This window comes from Cornus florida, unplaced genomic scaffold (assembly GCF_030987335.1).
Source record: "Cornus florida cultivar Cherokee Brave unplaced genomic scaffold, ASM3098733v1 CherokeeBrave_3.0.0_Hap2_Chr10, whole genome shotgun sequence".
NCBI classification, from domain to species: domain Eukaryota; kingdom Viridiplantae; phylum Streptophyta; class Magnoliopsida; order Cornales; family Cornaceae; genus Cornus; species Cornus florida.
In genome coordinates this window covers 75,286,500-75,306,126 of record NW_026775580.1, presented here as the reverse complement: position 1 = coordinate 75,306,126, position 19,627 = coordinate 75,286,500, and the positions used below count along the sequence as shown (strand labels likewise).

Genomic DNA, 19,627 nt, shown 5'->3' with positions numbered 1-19,627 from the left:
AGGAAGAGAAGCAAGAAGAGGTGATTGAGCTGCCATCGAGTTACAACTCGCTCGATAACTCGTCCCGACCTAATATGTGAAGCCCAGATGGAGCTAACGCGTCACCGTATGAAGCGGCGCCGAGGAAACCTAGGTACAGGGGGTGCCTGAAGAACCACGCCATCGGACTTTGCGGCCACGCCGTGTACGGCTGTAAAGAGTTCATGTTGGTTGGTCCGGAAGGCACCCTCGACGCACTGAAATGCGCTGCTTGAAACGTCATGGACGGTGATGGTTGGTGGTCTGCTTCTTCCGCATTAGAGCTCCACCCAATTCCAAGCCTATTAAAGGCATTAAGCCTCGGATGTCGCCTTCGACTCCACTCGCAATCTCTGGTTCGGCGTCTTCCCTCCCACCAAACCACCACCGTCCATAGGGGATTTTGAATATCAACCCCTACCCCATCACTGCCGACCACGGTCAATTTATTAGTTCGGCAAAAAAATCAACGTTATCGCTGCAGTGCCCAGCTTTCGAATTCATCGCTGCCTAACTGATGTCACCACCTAGGTTGCTGTTGCAATTGTAATATATATATATACCTGAAGGGTATAATGGCCATTTAAGTAACATGATATTTTGGAATAAATAGGATAAAAAAATTAAGGACAAAGTTGTCTTTTTTTCATGTTTTTAATACAGATTTTAACGGAAAAAATAGAAATGGATCTAAGTGATAATTATTTTCAAATAATATTTTAAAGTGATATTTGACCAAACCTGAGTGGGTGCAAGTAAAATTAACCTAAAATTTAACAAAAAAACTCTAAGTGAATTATGTAAATTATGGTTCTTATACACAAGAAAGAGCTCACTCATGATAAAATCACAATTTATACTTTTAATTATTTAAAAATTTAATATAAAGGATCTCCCAAACCATTAGAATTGAATTCAAATTATATAAATTTTTTCTCTCTTTCCTATATTAAGATCTTTCATTACACAAAATTGCTATTAAAACATATAAAGTAGCCAAATAAGAAGTAGAACATTTTCCATATATATATGTATTATATGATAAAAATCACATAAGACTAGATAGTTATTTATGATGTGGTATTTGTGCTTTGTTTGATCAGATTTTAACTTCCGAAAAAAAAAAAAAAAAAAATTATGTCTCGAAGGGAAGCATAAATAAATAAATAAATAATAAAAAAACTCATGTTAAGAAGAAATGAAATGTTGACTAAAAATAGAAAAATGTAGCAAAGTGTTACATATATATATATATATATATATATATATACATACACGAGCGGGGGGAGAAGGATTCATTTTTTCGATGCGGAAATGGCTGTAGAGGAATGAACAAAGGGAAAACAAAACATCAGCTAACCTGTGAAGCAGCCATTTGAGAGAGAGAGAGAGAGAGAGAGAGAGAGAGAGAGTTGGCACAGGATGCAAAGACAAAATATGCACAAGCACAGGCACAATCGCAAGCAAATAATGAACTTCACAAAAGAAATATTTCATTCTTCATTTTGAAACAACCTACGGTTGGTTTCATTCTTTGGTATTACTTTCAGTTCAATGCAGTCCTCGTAATTCTGACCCGCAAAATTACAGGTGAATGCGAACAATATATATAAGTTAAAAGACATTTAGTGTGGAGAATCCAATCAACCCTTCAGTGAATATTTCTTCCCAGAAAAAGGCTGGAACTTCGGCTCTTGTTTCTGTTGGGGCTGCTGCTCCTGTTTAGTCTCTTTTGCAGCTTCCTGCGGGATTACAGATATAACCACAGTTCAAGATTATATCTCAACTATTAGCAAATTAAAGTTGGACGCGGGAAGATGAATACATTTACCTTTTGTGTTTCCTTAGCACGGTTTACATTTGAGCCACCGAACACAAGCTTTCCCTGAGACTGACGAGAGGTACCTTGTGAACTAGACCCGGCAGAAAGCTGCCCACCACCATTGGCGACTTCAGGTCGTTTGTCTTTGGACCCAGAAGAAACTGGTGCAGGCTGGTACGCCAAAGGTTTTCCATCCAATCGTCTCCCTCCTCCTGTAAATGGCGTGAATTTTGGTTCAGTATCCGCCGGAGCCTCTTGACCTGGCATGAAGAAAAAGAGAAGGTTATTTGCTTAAATGATATCATAAAACAAGCAGAAGTTGCAAACATAAATCTCGTACTAGATTATTTGCATCTTAAAGTTTCTAAAGGAAATAAGGTCTCCAAACAACAGCAATTGCATAAACAAATATTGGGTATGTTTTAGATGCTCACACTATTTGAACTGGTACGTACTTATCATCACCATTGTAGTACAGATGATGTACCATAATACCCCCCATGAAGGAGCAACAATTTGCATCATACAATTGCATGCATGAACAGGATTATGACAATCATCTAAAGATGTGCCAATCTGATAAGAAGTCACAGAAGTAAAACCTCAACAATCTATAAAGTGTGGTGCTATTATCTCCAAACCCAATAATTTCAGCTTTTAAAGTTTCAAATACAGTAACCAGGCTGCAAAAACAAGTCTCATCAAATCCTAATCAAATCCTAAAACAAAATGACTGGTTGTAGCTCCAAAATAATCATGAAGGGAATTAAGCAAACGCGAGTGTACATGAATTTTAAAAGATAAAGAAATGCTCTTTTAAAACTACCAACTAACATGGTTTACAAGCAGAAATTGTACTCTGCATCGTGACCAAAAGCAAACAAAAAAGAAGTTCCAACAAATCAACCTCAAGATCAACATGATATTTAGGACTTGCCCTTTATATAGGGGTAGAAAGATTTGACAAGTTACTATTTACCAACCTGGTAATCAGAAGGAATTACTGAAAATGGGACACAGAAGAGAAGCAAATCACTAAGTTAAAACCTAGGATCCAACCATTGTAACTTTGTTAAAAAGGGAAAAGTTATGTTTATGCAATAAAGAGTACATGCTGGACTAACATAATGATATACCTCACTAAATTTTGTGAGAAGTGAGCACCGACTAAGAAGAAGAACAATGAAATAACCATGACAATAATGGAAACAAAGAGACTGAAAATGATATATGTCAAATGAACAAGTATTGCACCTTCTGCCGGTGCCTGGCTTGCGGAAGCAGATGCAAGTGGTTTTTCAGGTTCCTTGTAATCAAGCGGAGGAGCAAAATCCACCTCGCAGTCTGTTTCAATTATACTTATTGCATTAGAAGGCTTTGTTTCTATAATGTCTATGTAATATTTTTTATTGTTGTATGCCACCATAATGCTATCCCCTGTGGTTAAGCAAGAAAAGTTCCTCAGTGTCGTTTCCAAACTGCATGAGAAAAGAACAAAAAAGTCAAATTAGGAGATCTACTCGAATAATATGACAGACAAAAAGGGACCAACATTTTATTCTCATACCAGATATTTTATACAGATATTGAAGGCCAGGCCATAAAACTAATGTGAGAAAAGAGTTTCCTAATTCCCAAAAAGCTTCGATGTAATTTCTAATGTGCAATTTAACAGCAAAGATCTGTATTTACTGCGGGAACTATTCAGTCTAAAGTCACCACTGTCAATGATCTTCTCATATGAAAAAATAAAAAAATAAACTACTAAAAAATGATTTACAAAATCTAGCTCCTATTAAAAGCATATTTATGTTATTCTAATGCCAGTGAAAAAAACAAAGCATATTTATGAACTCTGTTTTGCTGAAGGTTTCATTTTACAATCCCCACAACTAATCCAATGTCGCAAGAAGTTTTTTTCACTGCAGGGTCAGCCATAACAATGAAAACAATAGTAGGTAAAATACTTTCACAAGTACTATGACAATAAGCCAATACTCAGTAAACCAGGCATCTTTCTTGTTGATAATTATAGCAATGCACTGTTTTCACAGCAGTTCAATAGTAATGAGAATAATTACAGAAGTTATTTAGAAAGGAAAGAAAAGGAAGAGAGAGAGTAATCATTTCGAATTGTTCAAAATCAAAAAGCAATACAACATAGTGATAAACTCAAAACACGATTTAACACATACACGACCAAATTTCCACTGAATGTACCTTAAAAAATCCTCTAAACTCAAGCAGCAAACATTAATGGGCAAATAAATAGCATAACCTTCTACCAACTGAAAAAATAAACATAAGAATAATGAACTCACATGGCTTTTGGGTTGGAAATATCCAAGAAATCCTTCGTGTGGGGTTGCAGTTTAACATACGTTCCCTTTGGAAGAGTCGCATTTTTCACTCGCACAATGTCTCCTTCTTGCAACAGCAAGTTCTCCATCATCTAAAAGGAAGCAATTGAAAGTGATTCACGGAAAATAAATGCTTTTAAGATGCCCTAACAGTTACAACCTAATAAAATAAATGCTTTGATGATGCCCTAACAGTTACAACCTAATAAAAAAACACAATGTCTCCTTCTTGCAACAGCAGTCATGAACAACATTATTGAACACCTACCCAATAAGGCATATATATCATGCCTTCTTCTGCAATGAACTCCAAAACCCCACAGTGAGAAACCCGCTCAGCAGCAGCATTGCGGAGCTCAAACAACATTGGATAATCAATATGAAGAGATGCTGCAAGATTAAGTTCTATTTTAGCATTTGAGATCAAAATTTCAAAAGAATAAAGAAACAACTTTATTTAACTAAAGTAAAACATATGCCTTGACAGGGGAAAAAAAAAAAAAAAAACAAAAACAACTAACCAAGGCGGTCAAGCGCTGAGGGAGGCATTATAACTGAAACAACACAATTAAACAAGATTAAGACATTTCTTGGGGCAAAAAGGATAAATTGAAAGGAAAAAAAAAATGCCAAATTCAACATAAATTTGATGACTTACTTTTATCACCATTTTCTGTCTGTGGCTGCAGGATTGAAAAGAAAGAATAGAATTAGAATCATGGAAAAGTTAATTAAATAAAAAAAAAATGAAAACTTAGGCAATAAGGAATCATCAAATTTTTTTTTTAGCACACAAGTTAGTGAAGAAAAACTGAAAGACCTTAAGGCAGGAGATCACGGTAGGGTAATTTTCCTTTCTGCTCTGTTAGGTCAAGAGGACTAAGTTGGCAAATTCCATCCAAAACTTGGAATTTGTATTTCTATTTTAAATTTTGATTCATGTTACAAAAGTTACGTAAGGTGATTGGGTTACCTCTGCCCACAGGCAAAAGTGATATTCAAATCTTCGAGCAAGGGCAAAAAGTTAATTACATCTTTCAATTATGCACTCAACAAAAATAGGATTCATGTTCGAATGCTTTCAATGTAATAACAATACTAGGATTTTCAAATTGCATGATTTAACCTTGGATACTTTAGGATTTTGAAAATAGTTACTTTCTAGATCAATCAAAGACCACTGGAGTACTTTCGATCGACCAAAATATGCTGAGGGAAATCTGTGGATTTTAACCTAACTGTAAACCTTTTCTTATAGTAGATTTGATCTGCCTGAATTGCGTCCCGTGATTTTTTCATGATGTAGTTTTGCACATAAAAATTGCGTGTTCATGTGCATGGATGATTTAATTATCACCTTGCTTTATATCTACAGCAATGACTGATTTTGCATACTTGAGACTTGATTGAAATTTCAAAGTGACTTTAATTTTTAAATTTCTTTTCTTTCTAGGAATATATCTGGATATTTACATACTCTGACATCAAAGCCTAAAGTTACAATCCATAATCCTTTATGTTTGAATTTATTACAAAGTAGTAACTTGTAACATATGCGATGTGCGAAGGTTTGCACCATTAGAGGCTTGCAAAGCTGAACTACAGTTGATCAAAGGTGTAATCTTAGTAATAATAGCAGCAGGGTTTCTTTCCCTTTTTTTTCAATGAATATAGTGGCAGCAAATATAAACTAACAAGACTGAACTGAAAATTGATTAGAGAAGTCTTCTCACCTTATCAATAAAAGACACAGGGTAGCATCGATACGTTTGCTCAAATGATGTTCCATGGTATCCATATCCGTCGAAAAACTAAGTTTCACCACAATAAAGTTAATCATGATGACAAGTATGATAAAAACAATAATTTAAATAATGTCACCACAACAAAGCAAATCGTTAGATTGATGGTGATAAAAACATAATTTAGTGACAATAACAACAACATTACATATAATATATTTTTATAACAATCAAACCAATAAAATAATCTATATAGATGACATAGTAAGGAAAAGCAGCACCTGCTTCTTTAATGACCAAGTGATGTATTAACAAAATAACGAAGTAAAAGAAAGGCGCAAACTGCAAGATATATGATTACCAGCTATGAAATTAATCAGACACTTCATTTAAGAAAGCAACACAATTCACTGTCTAGATTGCATGACCCGTGTTCTACAGTTATGGGTTTCTAGCTTGCCGATTTCCAATGGTCCAAAGCTTAGCTAAGAATATAGAACTATGTTTAGAATATGTTCCGCACCAGAAAGCAATACAGAGACGGTCACTCAACCCATTCAATATAAACCAACCTCTTGAATCGATAAGGTTTTATAAAACTAGAACACAAGTAAATGGAATAATTTTTGGGGAAAAAAACATATAATGCAGGCAACTAAAATATGTCTGTTATTTGTGCTACAAGAAATACTAACAAGAACCTAAACCAACTAATAAATTCAAACTCATAGGTAAACAAGTATCAAAATGGAAAATTTAAGTAAGGACCACACAAATATATAAAATATAATATATAGACTACAAAGCCATATGATCGTGTGTAAGAGGAGGAAAGTATATTTCTCTTTTTTGTGGGGTGCTGAGAAATGTTCATCTACAGGGTAAAAGTTCACTGTAGCTTGTCATAATTGCTACTACAGTTGCTTCTTGTAATTAAGAAAAAACCAAAACCCGTCTTCATGTAAAATTGGTTTTCATTCCTCAAACAATATCATGATACTGGTAAATTCATTAGAACCTCCATAATAGCACACACCAATGACCTGACGAACCGCATAGGGACTAACCGAATGCGATAAATAAAGAATTCAATCAGATTTTATTTTATTTTCGCGTCCGCTTATATGCTCTGCATGATAAAAGGGAAAGAGTCATTGATCTAAAATTAATCATCAGTGCGATCTCTGTGTTAGTGACAAGTCGCTATGGTAAGTGCTTTAAGCTTTCAATTAAGCATAAAATAATTGACTCTTTTTTTTTTTTCTTTTTCTTTTTTTAATTATTATTATTTTTATGTGATAGATTGAATGATTGTTTTCAATCTCTTGATTCGTTAGATTTGTATACAATGATTGATACTCCATAGTATTATTTCGTCTTTTCTCGCCCTACTTTGATCAGGGGTTTTTTTTTGTAAATTTTAGACAATGCTTTTGTTGTTAATTGCCCCCACTGAAGGGAGTACCTTGGCATTTTGTTAAGAATTTAATCTTATCTTCATTTAAACACTATTTGCCTAAAAATTCTTATCTTGAATTTATGTATGCCAAGCAGCCTTGCATTCTTAACACAGAAGGGAAATTACTGCAATTGGGGCAACTATACTCAGTACACCAAGTCATGTGTCATTGAGCGAAAGACAATATGTTCATGGGAAGTCACATGAAATGCGGAGAGCATCAGCTAACACAATGACTGGCGAGTATGACATACTTAACTTGTTCACAAACAGCACATCCATACAGAGAATATGAAGAAGGTATCCTCCTAATAAAGTGGTGAGCCCCAACCTTCTAACAATTGTTTTTGCCATATTAATGTTTGTATTTTAGAGTGGTTGACAGTTAAAATTTGTACAATACCATCTACTCTACCATTATCTCCCAAGCAACGTAACAGGAAACAAGTAATGATGTAAGTTATCAATTTAAAGGACATGTACAATTTACACGTTTTCATGAGAACAAGAGGAAAAAGAAGTCTAACGTAATAGTTCTGTCACAAAACAAAACTTCTCAATCTCCCATTCAATTTTGTAGTCTTGCAGGTTACCCAGTCTATTCCTACTTTCATCTTACTTGAGATGAAAATATATAGGGGATTCATAATGCAAAGAATGCATGGTACTCAATTAATCATGTTGAAGAAGCAAGATTAGGAAATACCATATAATTACCAAAACATATTAATAAGTTCATCATCTGGACTTCTGACGTGGTATTTTGAGATTTAGTTCCTAAAATATACATAATAAAACGCATCACTAGCAGTTCCCAGATGCTTAACACATGAATGAGTTAGCTAGCATATTCCCTTTTCACTTCATCAATCAGATGTTTATTTAGTATTTCTATTTTTACTTTCTTTATCGCATTATTTAAATAAGAAATTTCCTGCTTTATCTACAAAACATTTAAAAAAAAAAAAAAAAAACTTTCACCATATAGCGTGAATACTGAAAGCTTAGCAGGCATCAAATAAACCGATACAACAAACTATAAAAAATCACATACAAAAATCCCCATCAACCATGTTAACAGAATAAAACATGAAGTGCCCTAAAGCTACAATAATCATCCCTCGGCTCTTTTACACACAGACACACATACATACACATATATATATGTTGGTATGATCAGGCAATTTCTAACAAGTAAAGAAACTTTATGAAACTTGTCAACAAAATGAGATCTGAAGAGTCCTAAAACAAACCCTAACGAATCGGTACAGGTAAAAAAGTGTAAATAATACACGGCGACACACATACACAGAAGATCGGAACAGAAAAAGCACATAAACTAACAGTGAGATCTATATAGATATGTAGATATATGTATGTATATGTGAGAGAGCAAACCATTCTGGCTTTGCTAGGTCAGAGATGAGTCGCCTCAAGATTCGTCCTCGGCCTCTGCTGCTCTCCTTCTAGCTGTGACGACCACAATGGAAGGCTAAGTGGACTTCAGTTCGTCTTCATCATTGCTTAGGTTTGTCACGTATTAGGCCCAAGGATGGGCCTGGAGTTGGTTCTTGTTTCTTTCCAACTCCGCCCAATTTAAAGATTTGACAAAAGCCCAACATGGCCTGATCCCGAAAACGTTTTGGGCTGATCCGATACTGGCGGCCCTTTTGAGGCTTGGATAGAGCACTTTTTTGCTTTCACCTGTCAAATAACATATATATTAAACCTGTCAAATAACTCTCACACAATACTTGAACAGACATTATGTCTCACTTTGATAAACAAAGAGAGAAAAGAAAAATAATAATAATATAAATATATATTTTACAAGAAAAAATAATATTATTTATGAGAAAAGCAAAAAGGAAAAGACATATCAATAACTTGCACTATTAATGTTTAGATAAATTATGGAGTAAAAAAAAGAGAAAAAGATAACATTTTTATTTGAAAAAGGTAAAGATAATTTTTGATTTTTTTTTAACTAATTTATTATCATACTCTTTCGTTAATAAGTAACTCAAAATGTCTTTTAAATTTTCTTCGTTAAAATGTTAAGATTATTTTTGAAATTACTATATGAAAGTTTGATTTCTCTCTCTGTTTTCACTTCCAAAAAGATTAAAAAAACTTTCTTATACTTTCTTTTCTCTCCTCGGTAACAATCCAAACTTAAAAGTCACTATCCTCCAAATCTCCCATCATCCTTTCTTACATATCATTAAAATGCATCTTTTCAATTCCATCCGATCCAGTGAGGACCTAGAAAATTTTGTGAGTATGATGACCTTTTAATTTGTGGGACAAACTTATATAATGGTCCATTTTTATAATTTTAATACAATTTTCTTCATAATTTTTTTAAAATTTAAAATATAAAATACAAAAAAAAAAAAATTCAGTAGGGCAAATTGTAATTTTATGAGGGCATCTTCATAAATTCTTAAAAATTTGAAGTATAAAATATAAATAAAAAAAAAATTAGTGGGGACGCACTATAATTTTAGTAAAGGCATCTTTATAAATTTTTAAAAAATTAAAATTTAAAATAAAAATAGAAAAAAATTCAGTGAGAACCGGCGCCCACAAATCCTATATTAGGTTCTTGCCTGATCTGATCTATATTGAAATAAGGCTCCATATGGATGTGTTTAGAAGGGTGATATTAAATCCTTTAAATGATTTGATGACTGCTCTGTCTAATCACCTTAATAAATTTCATTTCTATAACATTTGGAACTATTATAAGTAATAAAGTCGTAATAATTTAAGTCAACAGAAGAACATATAACACATAAATTAGAATCACGTACACAATTACAATCTTTGATTAATTTTTGAAAGAAAACAAATGTTTTTCTTTTTTCTATAAACAAACTGAATTTCAACGTTATATAACTTATACAGGACCTGGATAGGAATTTTTTAAAATAAAAATAACAAGCGTTATTAATGAAATAATAACTATGCTAGAAAAAATTTAATATACATATACTTTTTTTTTTTTTAAGAATTCTAAATAAATAGGAGTTAATAATTAGATCTAGATATATATAGATAGATATAAAAATATAGATATAGATAAATGACACATTAGTTTGTAATAACAATGGATCGGCACTTTTGATCAAAACTGCTGATTAAATTAGAAAAAAAAAAAAAAAAATTGCAAAACTGTTGTATTTTCCCATTGGCCATCTGAACCTATTTTCCCATTGGTGATCTGGTCCATAAAGACTCGGTTTTTCAAGTCGTCGCGTCAAGTCTTCCCATAACACTAGGTTTTTCCACGTCTTATGAGGCAACGAAAACCAATAACAACTCGACACGTTTCAACTAATCACGCCTCCACCGTCCGATCGTCCACGTCGGCAACATCAAGCCAATCCAAATATTCTAAATCGTCATTGTAGGCCTAGCAGATCCAGTTCTCAAGCTCACTATATAACTACGAAGGAGTAATGCAGAGAATTTGAAACCAATCCACAGATCGATTTTGCAGAACAAATCTGTGCTTTGAATCGTAGCGAGGATGAGGAAGTGGTCGATCCCTTCCGTACTCTTTCTCCTATGCCTTCTCGCTCTCTTTCCAGATCAAGGTACGTTAGGGTTTTCTCTTTTGCCATCTCTGCATCTTCACACACACACACATGCATGTGTATATATCTTTTTGTGTGTGTGTAGACAAAGATTATTTAGCTATTGAATCATCTTTGAAGACGGAATGACATTCGGTTGGAGTATCAGTGGTTTTGAGAGTGAGTGTAGTTGAATTTTGGATCTTGTAGATTTGCGGTGTATGTATTTACGTATATGTATATGTTTTGGATTTTGATTTGTTGCTTTTTAAGGATCGTGCATTATAAGAAGAAATTACTTCGTCTTGTTTAGTTTTTGTAATATATTAGGTGCAATTTGTGGTATTTGGATCGAGTTTTTCAATTTCTCATCGTGAATCAGAACTAATTTTAGTGAATAATTAGTTGTTTTAAGCTGTTGATGTAGATGCTTATATGTATAATTTTGGATTTGATTTGTTGCTTTTGAGGATCGTGCATTATAAGAAAGAAATTACTCCGTGTTGTTTAGGTTTTGTAAGTACAGTAGGTGCAATTTGTGGTATTAAGACAGTGTTTTGCATTTTCTAATCGTGAATCAGAGTTGATTGAAGTGAAAAATTAGTTGGTTTTCTGCTTTACAGCTACTGATTTTGTTTGTGGTCCTTAGGTCGGAAGCTACACGCAAATGCGGAAGGTAATTCTGAAGGACTTGTAGATCCACCTAAGGTAGAAGAAAAGATCGGTGCTGTTCCAAATGGTTTATCCACGGATTCCGATGTTGTCAAGAGGTTCGTAATTTGGCAATGATTTGCATTCTTTGCTCTGTTGGTTAGCATTCTTTGGGTATTCTAAAAGGAAGTTCAATTTTATGCTTCAGGGAAGCTGAGTCAATGTCAAAGAGATCACTCCGCAGTAATGCTGAGAAATTCGAGTTTCAGGCTGAGGTGTCTCGGCTCATGGACATCATTATCAACTCTCTTTACAGCAACAAAGATATTTTCCTGAGGGAGTTAATCTCCAATGCTTCTGATGTGAGCATATTTTACTTGTAATTTTTTTGGGATTGTCAGATTTTTTTGATGATTATTTATGAGATATTATTTCAATTTCAGGCGCTGGACAAGATTAGGTTCCTTGCACTCACTGACAAGGAAGTTTTGGGTGAAGGTGATAATACTAAGCTTGAGATCCAGGTTAGTAAGAGATGGTTTTAGTATTGTACTTGTAGTCTGAACTTTCAATTAATATTAAATATGGTGCTTTTAATGGTTTGAAAGTCAAGCTTATAATCTGGTAAATGCAGATCAAATTAGACAAAGAAAAGAAAATTCTTTCTATTCGTGATAGAGGGATAGGTATGACGAAGGAGGATTTGATTAAGAACTTGGGAACCATAGCCAAATCTGGAACATCAGGTATCTTTATTTGTTTATTTATTTTTGATAAGTTTTGGTATCTTTATTTTGTAAAGGATGAATGTATTCCAATTACAACATCGACTTTTCTTCTTTCCTTTGTGGGATTGAGGAATGATGGGCATTGATTAAATTTACTTTTTTATACAGCTTTTGTGGAGAAAATGCAAACAAGTGGAGACCTTAATCTCATTGGTCAGTTTGGTGTTGGGTTCTACTCAGTATATCTTGTTGCTGACTATGTTGAAGTTGTTAGCAAACATAATGATGACAAACAGTATGTCCCTTTGGGCCATTTCATTTTCAAGCAATTGTTACTATCTTATGGTAGAAATATGATGTTTATTTAATTATTTCCTCAGGTATGTATGGGAATCAAAGGCTGATGGAGCATTTGCTATTTCTGAGGATGTTTGGAATGAGCCACTTGGGCGTGGAACTGAAATCAGATTGCATCTTAGAGAAGAAGCTGGGGAGTACTTGGAGGAGAGCAAATTAAAGGTGTGTAAACTAAAAATGTATGATGAAATGATAATTTTCAGTTGGTTTTTAGATTAGTACCTTTGTCTTTATAATTTATAATACCTATATTGGGAGCCATGTTCATCATTGGTTTTGTGACCAGTGGCTAGGACATAAAATTACTTATAACCATAAGTTCATTCTGATTCTGTACTTGCATACTTTATGTTTCACATGAGGTAAGAAGGCCTCAAAGCCTGCTCAAATTTTTATTTTTCCCATTTTTCCAGTGGTATTCCTACCCGGAAAAGAGTATTTGTTTCTTGAAAGATGTATGTCAATACACTTTGCAGAGAGATTTGTTTCATGAAAGATGTATGTCAATACACTTTGCAGAGAGATTGAACTACTTTCTACCGCTATTGATGCGTCATTGCACTTCCCCCACACTGCCACAGCTACCCTCTTCACCACTCCTATATTAACTATGTCTTTGTTGTTGAGACCTTGCCACTTTTACCGCACTATCTATACATGTCTACCGCATTGTATTCACCTATATGTGTCGGGAACATGCATGGCATGTCTACCACATTCTTGGCACTCATTTTGCTTAAACAGTCATCTGGCACGCGTGAGAGAACTTGGATATTATATTCAAATTAGGTGTGGGAAAACTTAAAAAAGGTAGTCCACCATGTATCTTACAATCCATCTGCTTCTCTTTCCCTTTATAACCCATGAAGAAAAAAATTAATTGGTGCATTGATATGGGGAAGGATTTCCATCTGTTAGACAATGGAAAGCAATTCTTCTATTTTTTTCCCAGTATGGAAAGTTGTATTGGTCTATGATTTTGTTTAGGCTGGTTTGGTTATGTATAGAAGAGTTTATAGTTGATCAACTAGCTGTGGGGTGCGGACATAGGGGTGAGTCAGGTGACCTCAAAGAGATACATTGTACCATGAGTGAGAAGAAAATCAAAGGACAGATTTTTGCTGCCCCTATGCAAACAGAGGCAGCAGATCAAATATTATATGATTATTTTTCACTACATCTTTGATACGTAATTTGTTGCAATTGAATTCTTGAGTTGCCATTTTTTAGTAGCAGAAATATGGTCCTGATTTCTGCTACTGAACTTAAGTATCTCATTTTTTGGCAGTAGTTTCACTGATATAGTGAATTATACTTTATGTGTGTGATTTATATGCTTGCTTTTATTATGAAAATGTTTAGGATTGAAGAATCTTATACTCCTCTATTCTCTGGATGGATTTCCTCAAGATTTATTGTTTCCACATGTGCTTCATTCTATATGGCTGAGGTTTTTGATATAAATCATGGATATTGGTGCATGTAGGATTTGGTGAAGAAATACTCAGAGTTCATCAATTTCCCCATAAACCTTTGGGCAAGCAAAGAGGTTGATGTTGAGGTTCCAGCAGATGAAGATGAAGAAGAGGAAACACGTATTCACAATGAATCTACTTTTCTTTGAATTTTTTGCTCAAAATATTTAGAATTGATATAACAAAGTTACATATACTAATGTTTAGAAAGGACATTATGATCTACTTAGTAATTCTTGCTGGTTCCCTTGCCTTTGTCTCCAATTTTACAAACAGCTGAAGGCAGCTCTTCTGAAGAAGGCGAGGATGAAGAAAGTGACAAAGGGGAAGATGAAGATGGTGAGAAGAAACCAAAGACAAAGAAAGTGAAGGAAACAACTTACGAATGGGAGCTTTTGAATGATATGAAAGCTATATGGCTAAGGAGTCCAAAGGAGGTGACAGATGAAGAGTACGCAAAATTCTACCACTCTCTGGCCAAGGTAAATTGCCATATTGAGATCATACTTTGCTTGCAGGAAACTTGTGAATGTCCCAGAGAAATGTAGTAAATTTTCCTAGTAGAATTTTATTCATCAGATGTACTTCTGGTTTGTTCAACAGGACTTCAGTGATGAGAAGCCTCTTGCATGGAGTCACTTCACTGCGGAAGGTGATGTGGAGTTCAAGGCTGTATTGTTTGTACCACCTAATGCTCCTCAAGATTTGTATGAGAGTTACTATAATGCCAACAAATCCAACTTGAAGTTATATGTTAGAAGGGTCTTTATCTCAGATGAATTTGATGAACTTTTACCAAAGTATCTTAGCTTTTTGAAGGTAATGAAGGTTATATATATATATATATTATTGCATTCTTGTGAAACAGACAACATATAGGTTGGGCTTTGGTTTTGGTTCTTAATGGTTATAATGTCTACCAGGGTCTTGTTGATTCTGACACCTTACCACTTAATGTATCACGAGAAATGCTTCAACAACACAGCAGCTTGAAAACAATCAAGAAGAAACTCATACGAAAGGCCCTAGATATGATCCGAAAGATTGCTGAAGAAGATCCTGATGAATCCTATGGCGAAGACAAGAAAGGTATCTCTAATTAACTTCAGAGGCTTGTTAAAAAATTACGTTAATGGGGAAGTTCCTCGTATCTTTGTGGCCTAATAAATGCTATGTGATTTGCCAATCCTGGCTGAGTTACCGATTCATTTTCACAGTGCCTGTCTGCTTAAATTATAGAGGGGACTTATAAACTTCTATGTTCAAACATAATTTAGTGCTATCTGGGCTTAATTTATATCTTTTCTGGTAATTGTGGTTATTTGATATTGTCATTATGATTTCCTCTCCATCCCCACCCTCATTTGATGTTGAATTTCAACCACATTGCAGATGTTGAAGAATCTGGTGACGACAATGAGAAGAAGGGGCAATATACAAAGTTCTGGAATGAGTTTGGAAAATCAATAAAACTTGGTATCGTTGAGGATGCGGCTAACAGAAACCGCTTGGCAAAACTTCTCAGATTTGAGAGGTACCTTACCTGTTCTGTACTGTCTCAGGCTTTATTTATTACTGTCTTTGAATGTCATTCTCCTCCAGAGGAATTCAATTTGTATATGGTTTATTGTTTCAGTACGATGTCAGATGGTAAATTAACTTCACTGGATCAGTATATTAAAAGAATGAAACCTGGTCAGAAGGATATTTTCTACATAACAGGAACTAGCAAGGATCAATTGGAGAAATCTCCATTCCTTGAGAGGCTTACTAAGAAAAATTATGAGGTATGTTTAGCCTTTCTAGGAAATTGTTTCTGATTTTTTATATCTTGAATATGTTTTTTTTATGCCTTTGCTTTTAATTGATATTTGAATTTATGCTTATTTCAACACTAATCCTATAAGCATTAATTGTGCAGGTCATTTTCTTCACGGATCCTGTGGATGAATACTTGATGCAATACCTGATGGATTATGAAGATAAGAAGTTCCAGAACGTGTCCAAGGAGGGCCTGAAACTTGGGAAAGACTCCAAGGATAAGGAACTCAAGGAGTCATTCAAGGAATTGACCAAATGGTGGAAGGGTGCTCTTGCCAGTGAGAATGTGGATGATGTGAAGATAAGCAACCGTCTTGCCGACAGCCCTTGTGTGGTCGTGACATCGAAGTTTGGCTGGAGTGCCAATATGGAGAGGATCATGCAATCACAGACTCTGTCAGATGCTAAGAAGCAGGCGTACATGCGTGGCAAGAGGGTGCTTGAGATCAACCCAAGGCATCCAATTATCAAAAAGCTTAGGGAGAGCATAGTAAAGGACCCTGAGGTACGACTTTTCGAAATCCTCTCATTCTATACTTGATTTTGATAATATAAGCTTTTCATAAATCAGACTTACAGTGGACATTCTAGTTAGTCCTTAAATGGACAAACATTGTTACAATGAAACAAAATCTCTTGGAATTATGTTCTGCATCGAGAGCTTATCAGTGACTTGCTTTTCAGAATCAGAGCTTGAAGGATACAGCCCACCTCATGTACCAAACGGCACTGATGGAGAGTGGCTTTGTTGAGGTACTCAATAACCCCAAGGTTTTTGCTTCCCGTATCTATAACTCGGTGAAGACTAGTCTGGATGTTAGCCCCGATGAGACTGTAGAGGAGGAAGATGATGCTGAAGAAGCTGAGGCTGAATCTGAGACGAAAGAAGAAGCATCTGAGCCTTCTGGCGGCATCAAGGACGAGTTGTAGATTTCCTGAACTGAACGAAGATCACTTCTAGTTTTCCATTAGGAGGGGACTGTATTTCTTGTGTCCAGTCTCTTGAGAGAATCCCAGAGACCACTACATACTATTTTGTTTTTGTTTGCTCACTCGTGTAAGATTCGGTTAGAGAGAATGTTAGATTAAATCATAGACCTGTAATACTATCAGGATTTTGCCTCTTGCATTAAGGTTTACTAGAATTTGTCTTGACATGCTCTGGTATCCTAGTTTTCTATGCTGTTGAAGAGTGGTGTCTGATAATCTCTGATTTTATCATATGTTTTTTTGGTTAGAGATTAAGAAAATTGCTGGACTGGGTTCCTGCGTTCAGCTCCGCACTGGATGCACCACAGGATCCCCCTCCTGTGGTAGAAGTTATTCTATGAGGTGGTTTAGGGCTTCAAATGCGTTGGTAATGAAAATGCAGTAGTTATGTTTGACGTTATGTTTGACAATACCGAATTGACACTTTAAATTTGGGATTGGAGGAATTTTAGTACAAAGTTTGAACTAAATTTCTTTTAATGAGTGATTTTTAAAACTGAGTTGACATTGAAGAAAGGTTTCAGGTCCTCTAGAGGAAGAAATGTGTATTCAGGTTATTAAGACAAAAAAAAAAAAGGAAGAAAGAGAGATAGAAGTAAGAGACTATCCAAAAGTGACAGCTATTCAATTTTGTTTACTTTCATTAAAGAATTCTGAAGTTGAAATTTTTTTTACAGTATCGTCTCAAATTGGTTTCATTTTATGGGGTTTGTGTTTTTGCCCTAATCTAAGATAATTTATGCACTCACTTTTGTTCTTAGTGAAACTTGAACCGTGATCTTACATTTTGAAGACTAGAGCTCGTCGGTCTTTGGAATTGATTCTTATGCCATATTCGATCTGAGGTGTGAAGTAAAACTTCTGTATGTGTTTGTATATATATATATGTGTGTGGGTATGTGAGATTGTAGAATAAGAATCTCCAATTTTTTTCATAACTACTTGAGTTGTGTCTATCAAATGCTTATGTGAGATTGTAGAATGAGAATCACCAAAATTTCCATAAATAAAGACTTGTGTCTGCAATTTGGTAACTAAAAAGTATAACCTGGAGATGTCATTTAGAAACTATGCATGAATTGATATTGAACATAAATATTTATTCATTTCCTTGGTGTGTGTATAATATAGTTTATATATATATATATATATATAAGTATGACTGATTTATGTGAGTAGGGCTGACATTATCATGATGTGTCCTTAATATTCATGATGTCACGATAATATCAGCCTTACTCACATAAAATTACTGGAATGGGTCTGATTATTAAACACATCATAGTTTTCACTTGAGCCTACCAAGTACAATACTGGAATTCTACTCCCCTGTTTCTGTACCCACTCTTGCTTTGAACTCAAACAACATAATCAATCTGCAGAGTGCATCTGGAAATGAATACTTTTGACAAAACACAAGATTCTTCAATTATTATTATTTTGTTTTTTAAGCACACCAACCGCACAAATCAAGCATTTAATTGCAGCCGTCCATGAATAAACAAAACACCACTTTGACGGAGATTTGATTCTCTCGACATAAAAGGAAATATAAATTATTAACAAAGAGTTAAAAGATGATTTATTTTTACTTTTCAATTATAACTATAAAAAGTGTGTGTATATAAGGAGTTGCTTAATTGTATAAATAAATTTGCTATAGGGGTGACAATTGAGTAGGTTTAGGCGGGTTTAGAATGAGTTGAGTGTGAATGGGTTAATAATTCATTCTCGACCCATCAATAGTGAGTCATAAAGGAGTAAGAGTTTAAATAAGCAGATCAAAATGGGTTAAGGCATTTCCCCCTCCCCCGAGGGAAATTTTTTACTTTCCTAACAATTTTTCTTTTTCTTTTTTTCCTTTGAGAAAAATCACTAAACAACTTAATCAACAATATTAATTAATTTTTTGATTTCAAGAGTTAATTTTTTTTTTTTTTTTTTTTTTTAAATTTGTTTTAAAAAAAGTCACTATACAACTTACTCAACAATGTTAATTACATATATTTAAAAAAAGAAATTTTGAGCAAAAGTTTTAATTAATTGTTAGTCATTTATTTTATACAAACAGAAAAGAAAAGAAGCAAGCAGGAGGAAAGGGAACAGAGAAGAAAAAGAAAGGAGGAGAGAGAGAGAAAAAAAAAAAAAAATAGAAAAAAAAAAAGAAAGGAGGGGAGAGAAAAAAAAAGTGAAAAAAAATGAAAAAGATAAAAGAGAAGGAGATATGGAAGAGAAAAAAAAGAGGGTTTTGTTTGAGTGGGTTAAGATGAATACTCATTATTAATCCATCATTGACCATTGAATTTTATGAGTACCCACTTTTTATCTATTGTTACCTACTCACTTAAATTTTGGTGCTCAAATAATTTAATTTTAGTAGAGGATTTTAGGTGATTTAATGGATTTGGACTTAAATTGCCACATTAATTTACTCTATCACAAAGCTTGAACTAGGTCTGCTTGATGTGAGTTTTTAAAATTTTTTATTTATTTATATTAAATTTTTGAACCTCAAAAGGAAAAGAGAAGCAAGACACTAACCTCTCATTAGAGTTATTTAATATTTTTTTTTTCCTATTAGAGTTATTTAATATTTAGTTACTATATTGTGAGAGACAACTAT

At 34.2% G+C, this 19,627-nt stretch overlaps 2 protein-coding genes across 2 annotated transcripts; one reads left to right on the top strand and one right to left on the bottom strand.

Annotated features, from left to right (window-relative positions):
• Positions 1 to 1,489: 1,489 nt before the first annotated feature.
• Positions 1,490 to 8,923, bottom strand: LOC132280190 (uncharacterized). The gene is made up of 9 exons (XM_059782345.1): positions 8,800 to 8,923; positions 5,934 to 6,011; positions 4,859 to 4,883; positions 4,722 to 4,754; positions 4,469 to 4,590; positions 4,162 to 4,292; positions 3,095 to 3,318; positions 1,850 to 2,100; positions 1,490 to 1,760 (listed from the first exon to the last, which is right to left on the bottom strand). The coding sequence occupies exons 1-9, from the start codon at positions 8,800 to 8,802 to the stop codon at positions 1,662 to 1,664; spliced, it is 966 nt and encodes a 321-aa protein (XP_059638328.1). The 5' UTR covers positions 8,803 to 8,923; the 3' UTR covers positions 1,490 to 1,661.
• Positions 8,924 to 10,846: 1,923 nt separating this feature from the next.
• On the top strand, positions 10,847 to 17,169 carry LOC132279949 (endoplasmin homolog). The gene is made up of 15 exons (XM_059782025.1): positions 10,847 to 11,003; positions 11,632 to 11,752; positions 11,842 to 11,995; positions 12,077 to 12,157; positions 12,268 to 12,379; positions 12,530 to 12,656; positions 12,742 to 12,880; positions 14,205 to 14,313; positions 14,470 to 14,675; positions 14,797 to 15,012; positions 15,117 to 15,282; positions 15,586 to 15,727; positions 15,830 to 15,980; positions 16,115 to 16,519; positions 16,699 to 17,169. Exons 1-15 carry the CDS (start codon positions 10,937 to 10,939, stop codon positions 16,942 to 16,944), a joined length of 2,442 nt encoding a protein of 813 aa, XP_059638008.1. The 5' UTR covers positions 10,847 to 10,936; the 3' UTR covers positions 16,945 to 17,169.
• The last annotated feature ends 2,458 nt before the right edge of the window (positions 17,170 to 19,627 follow it).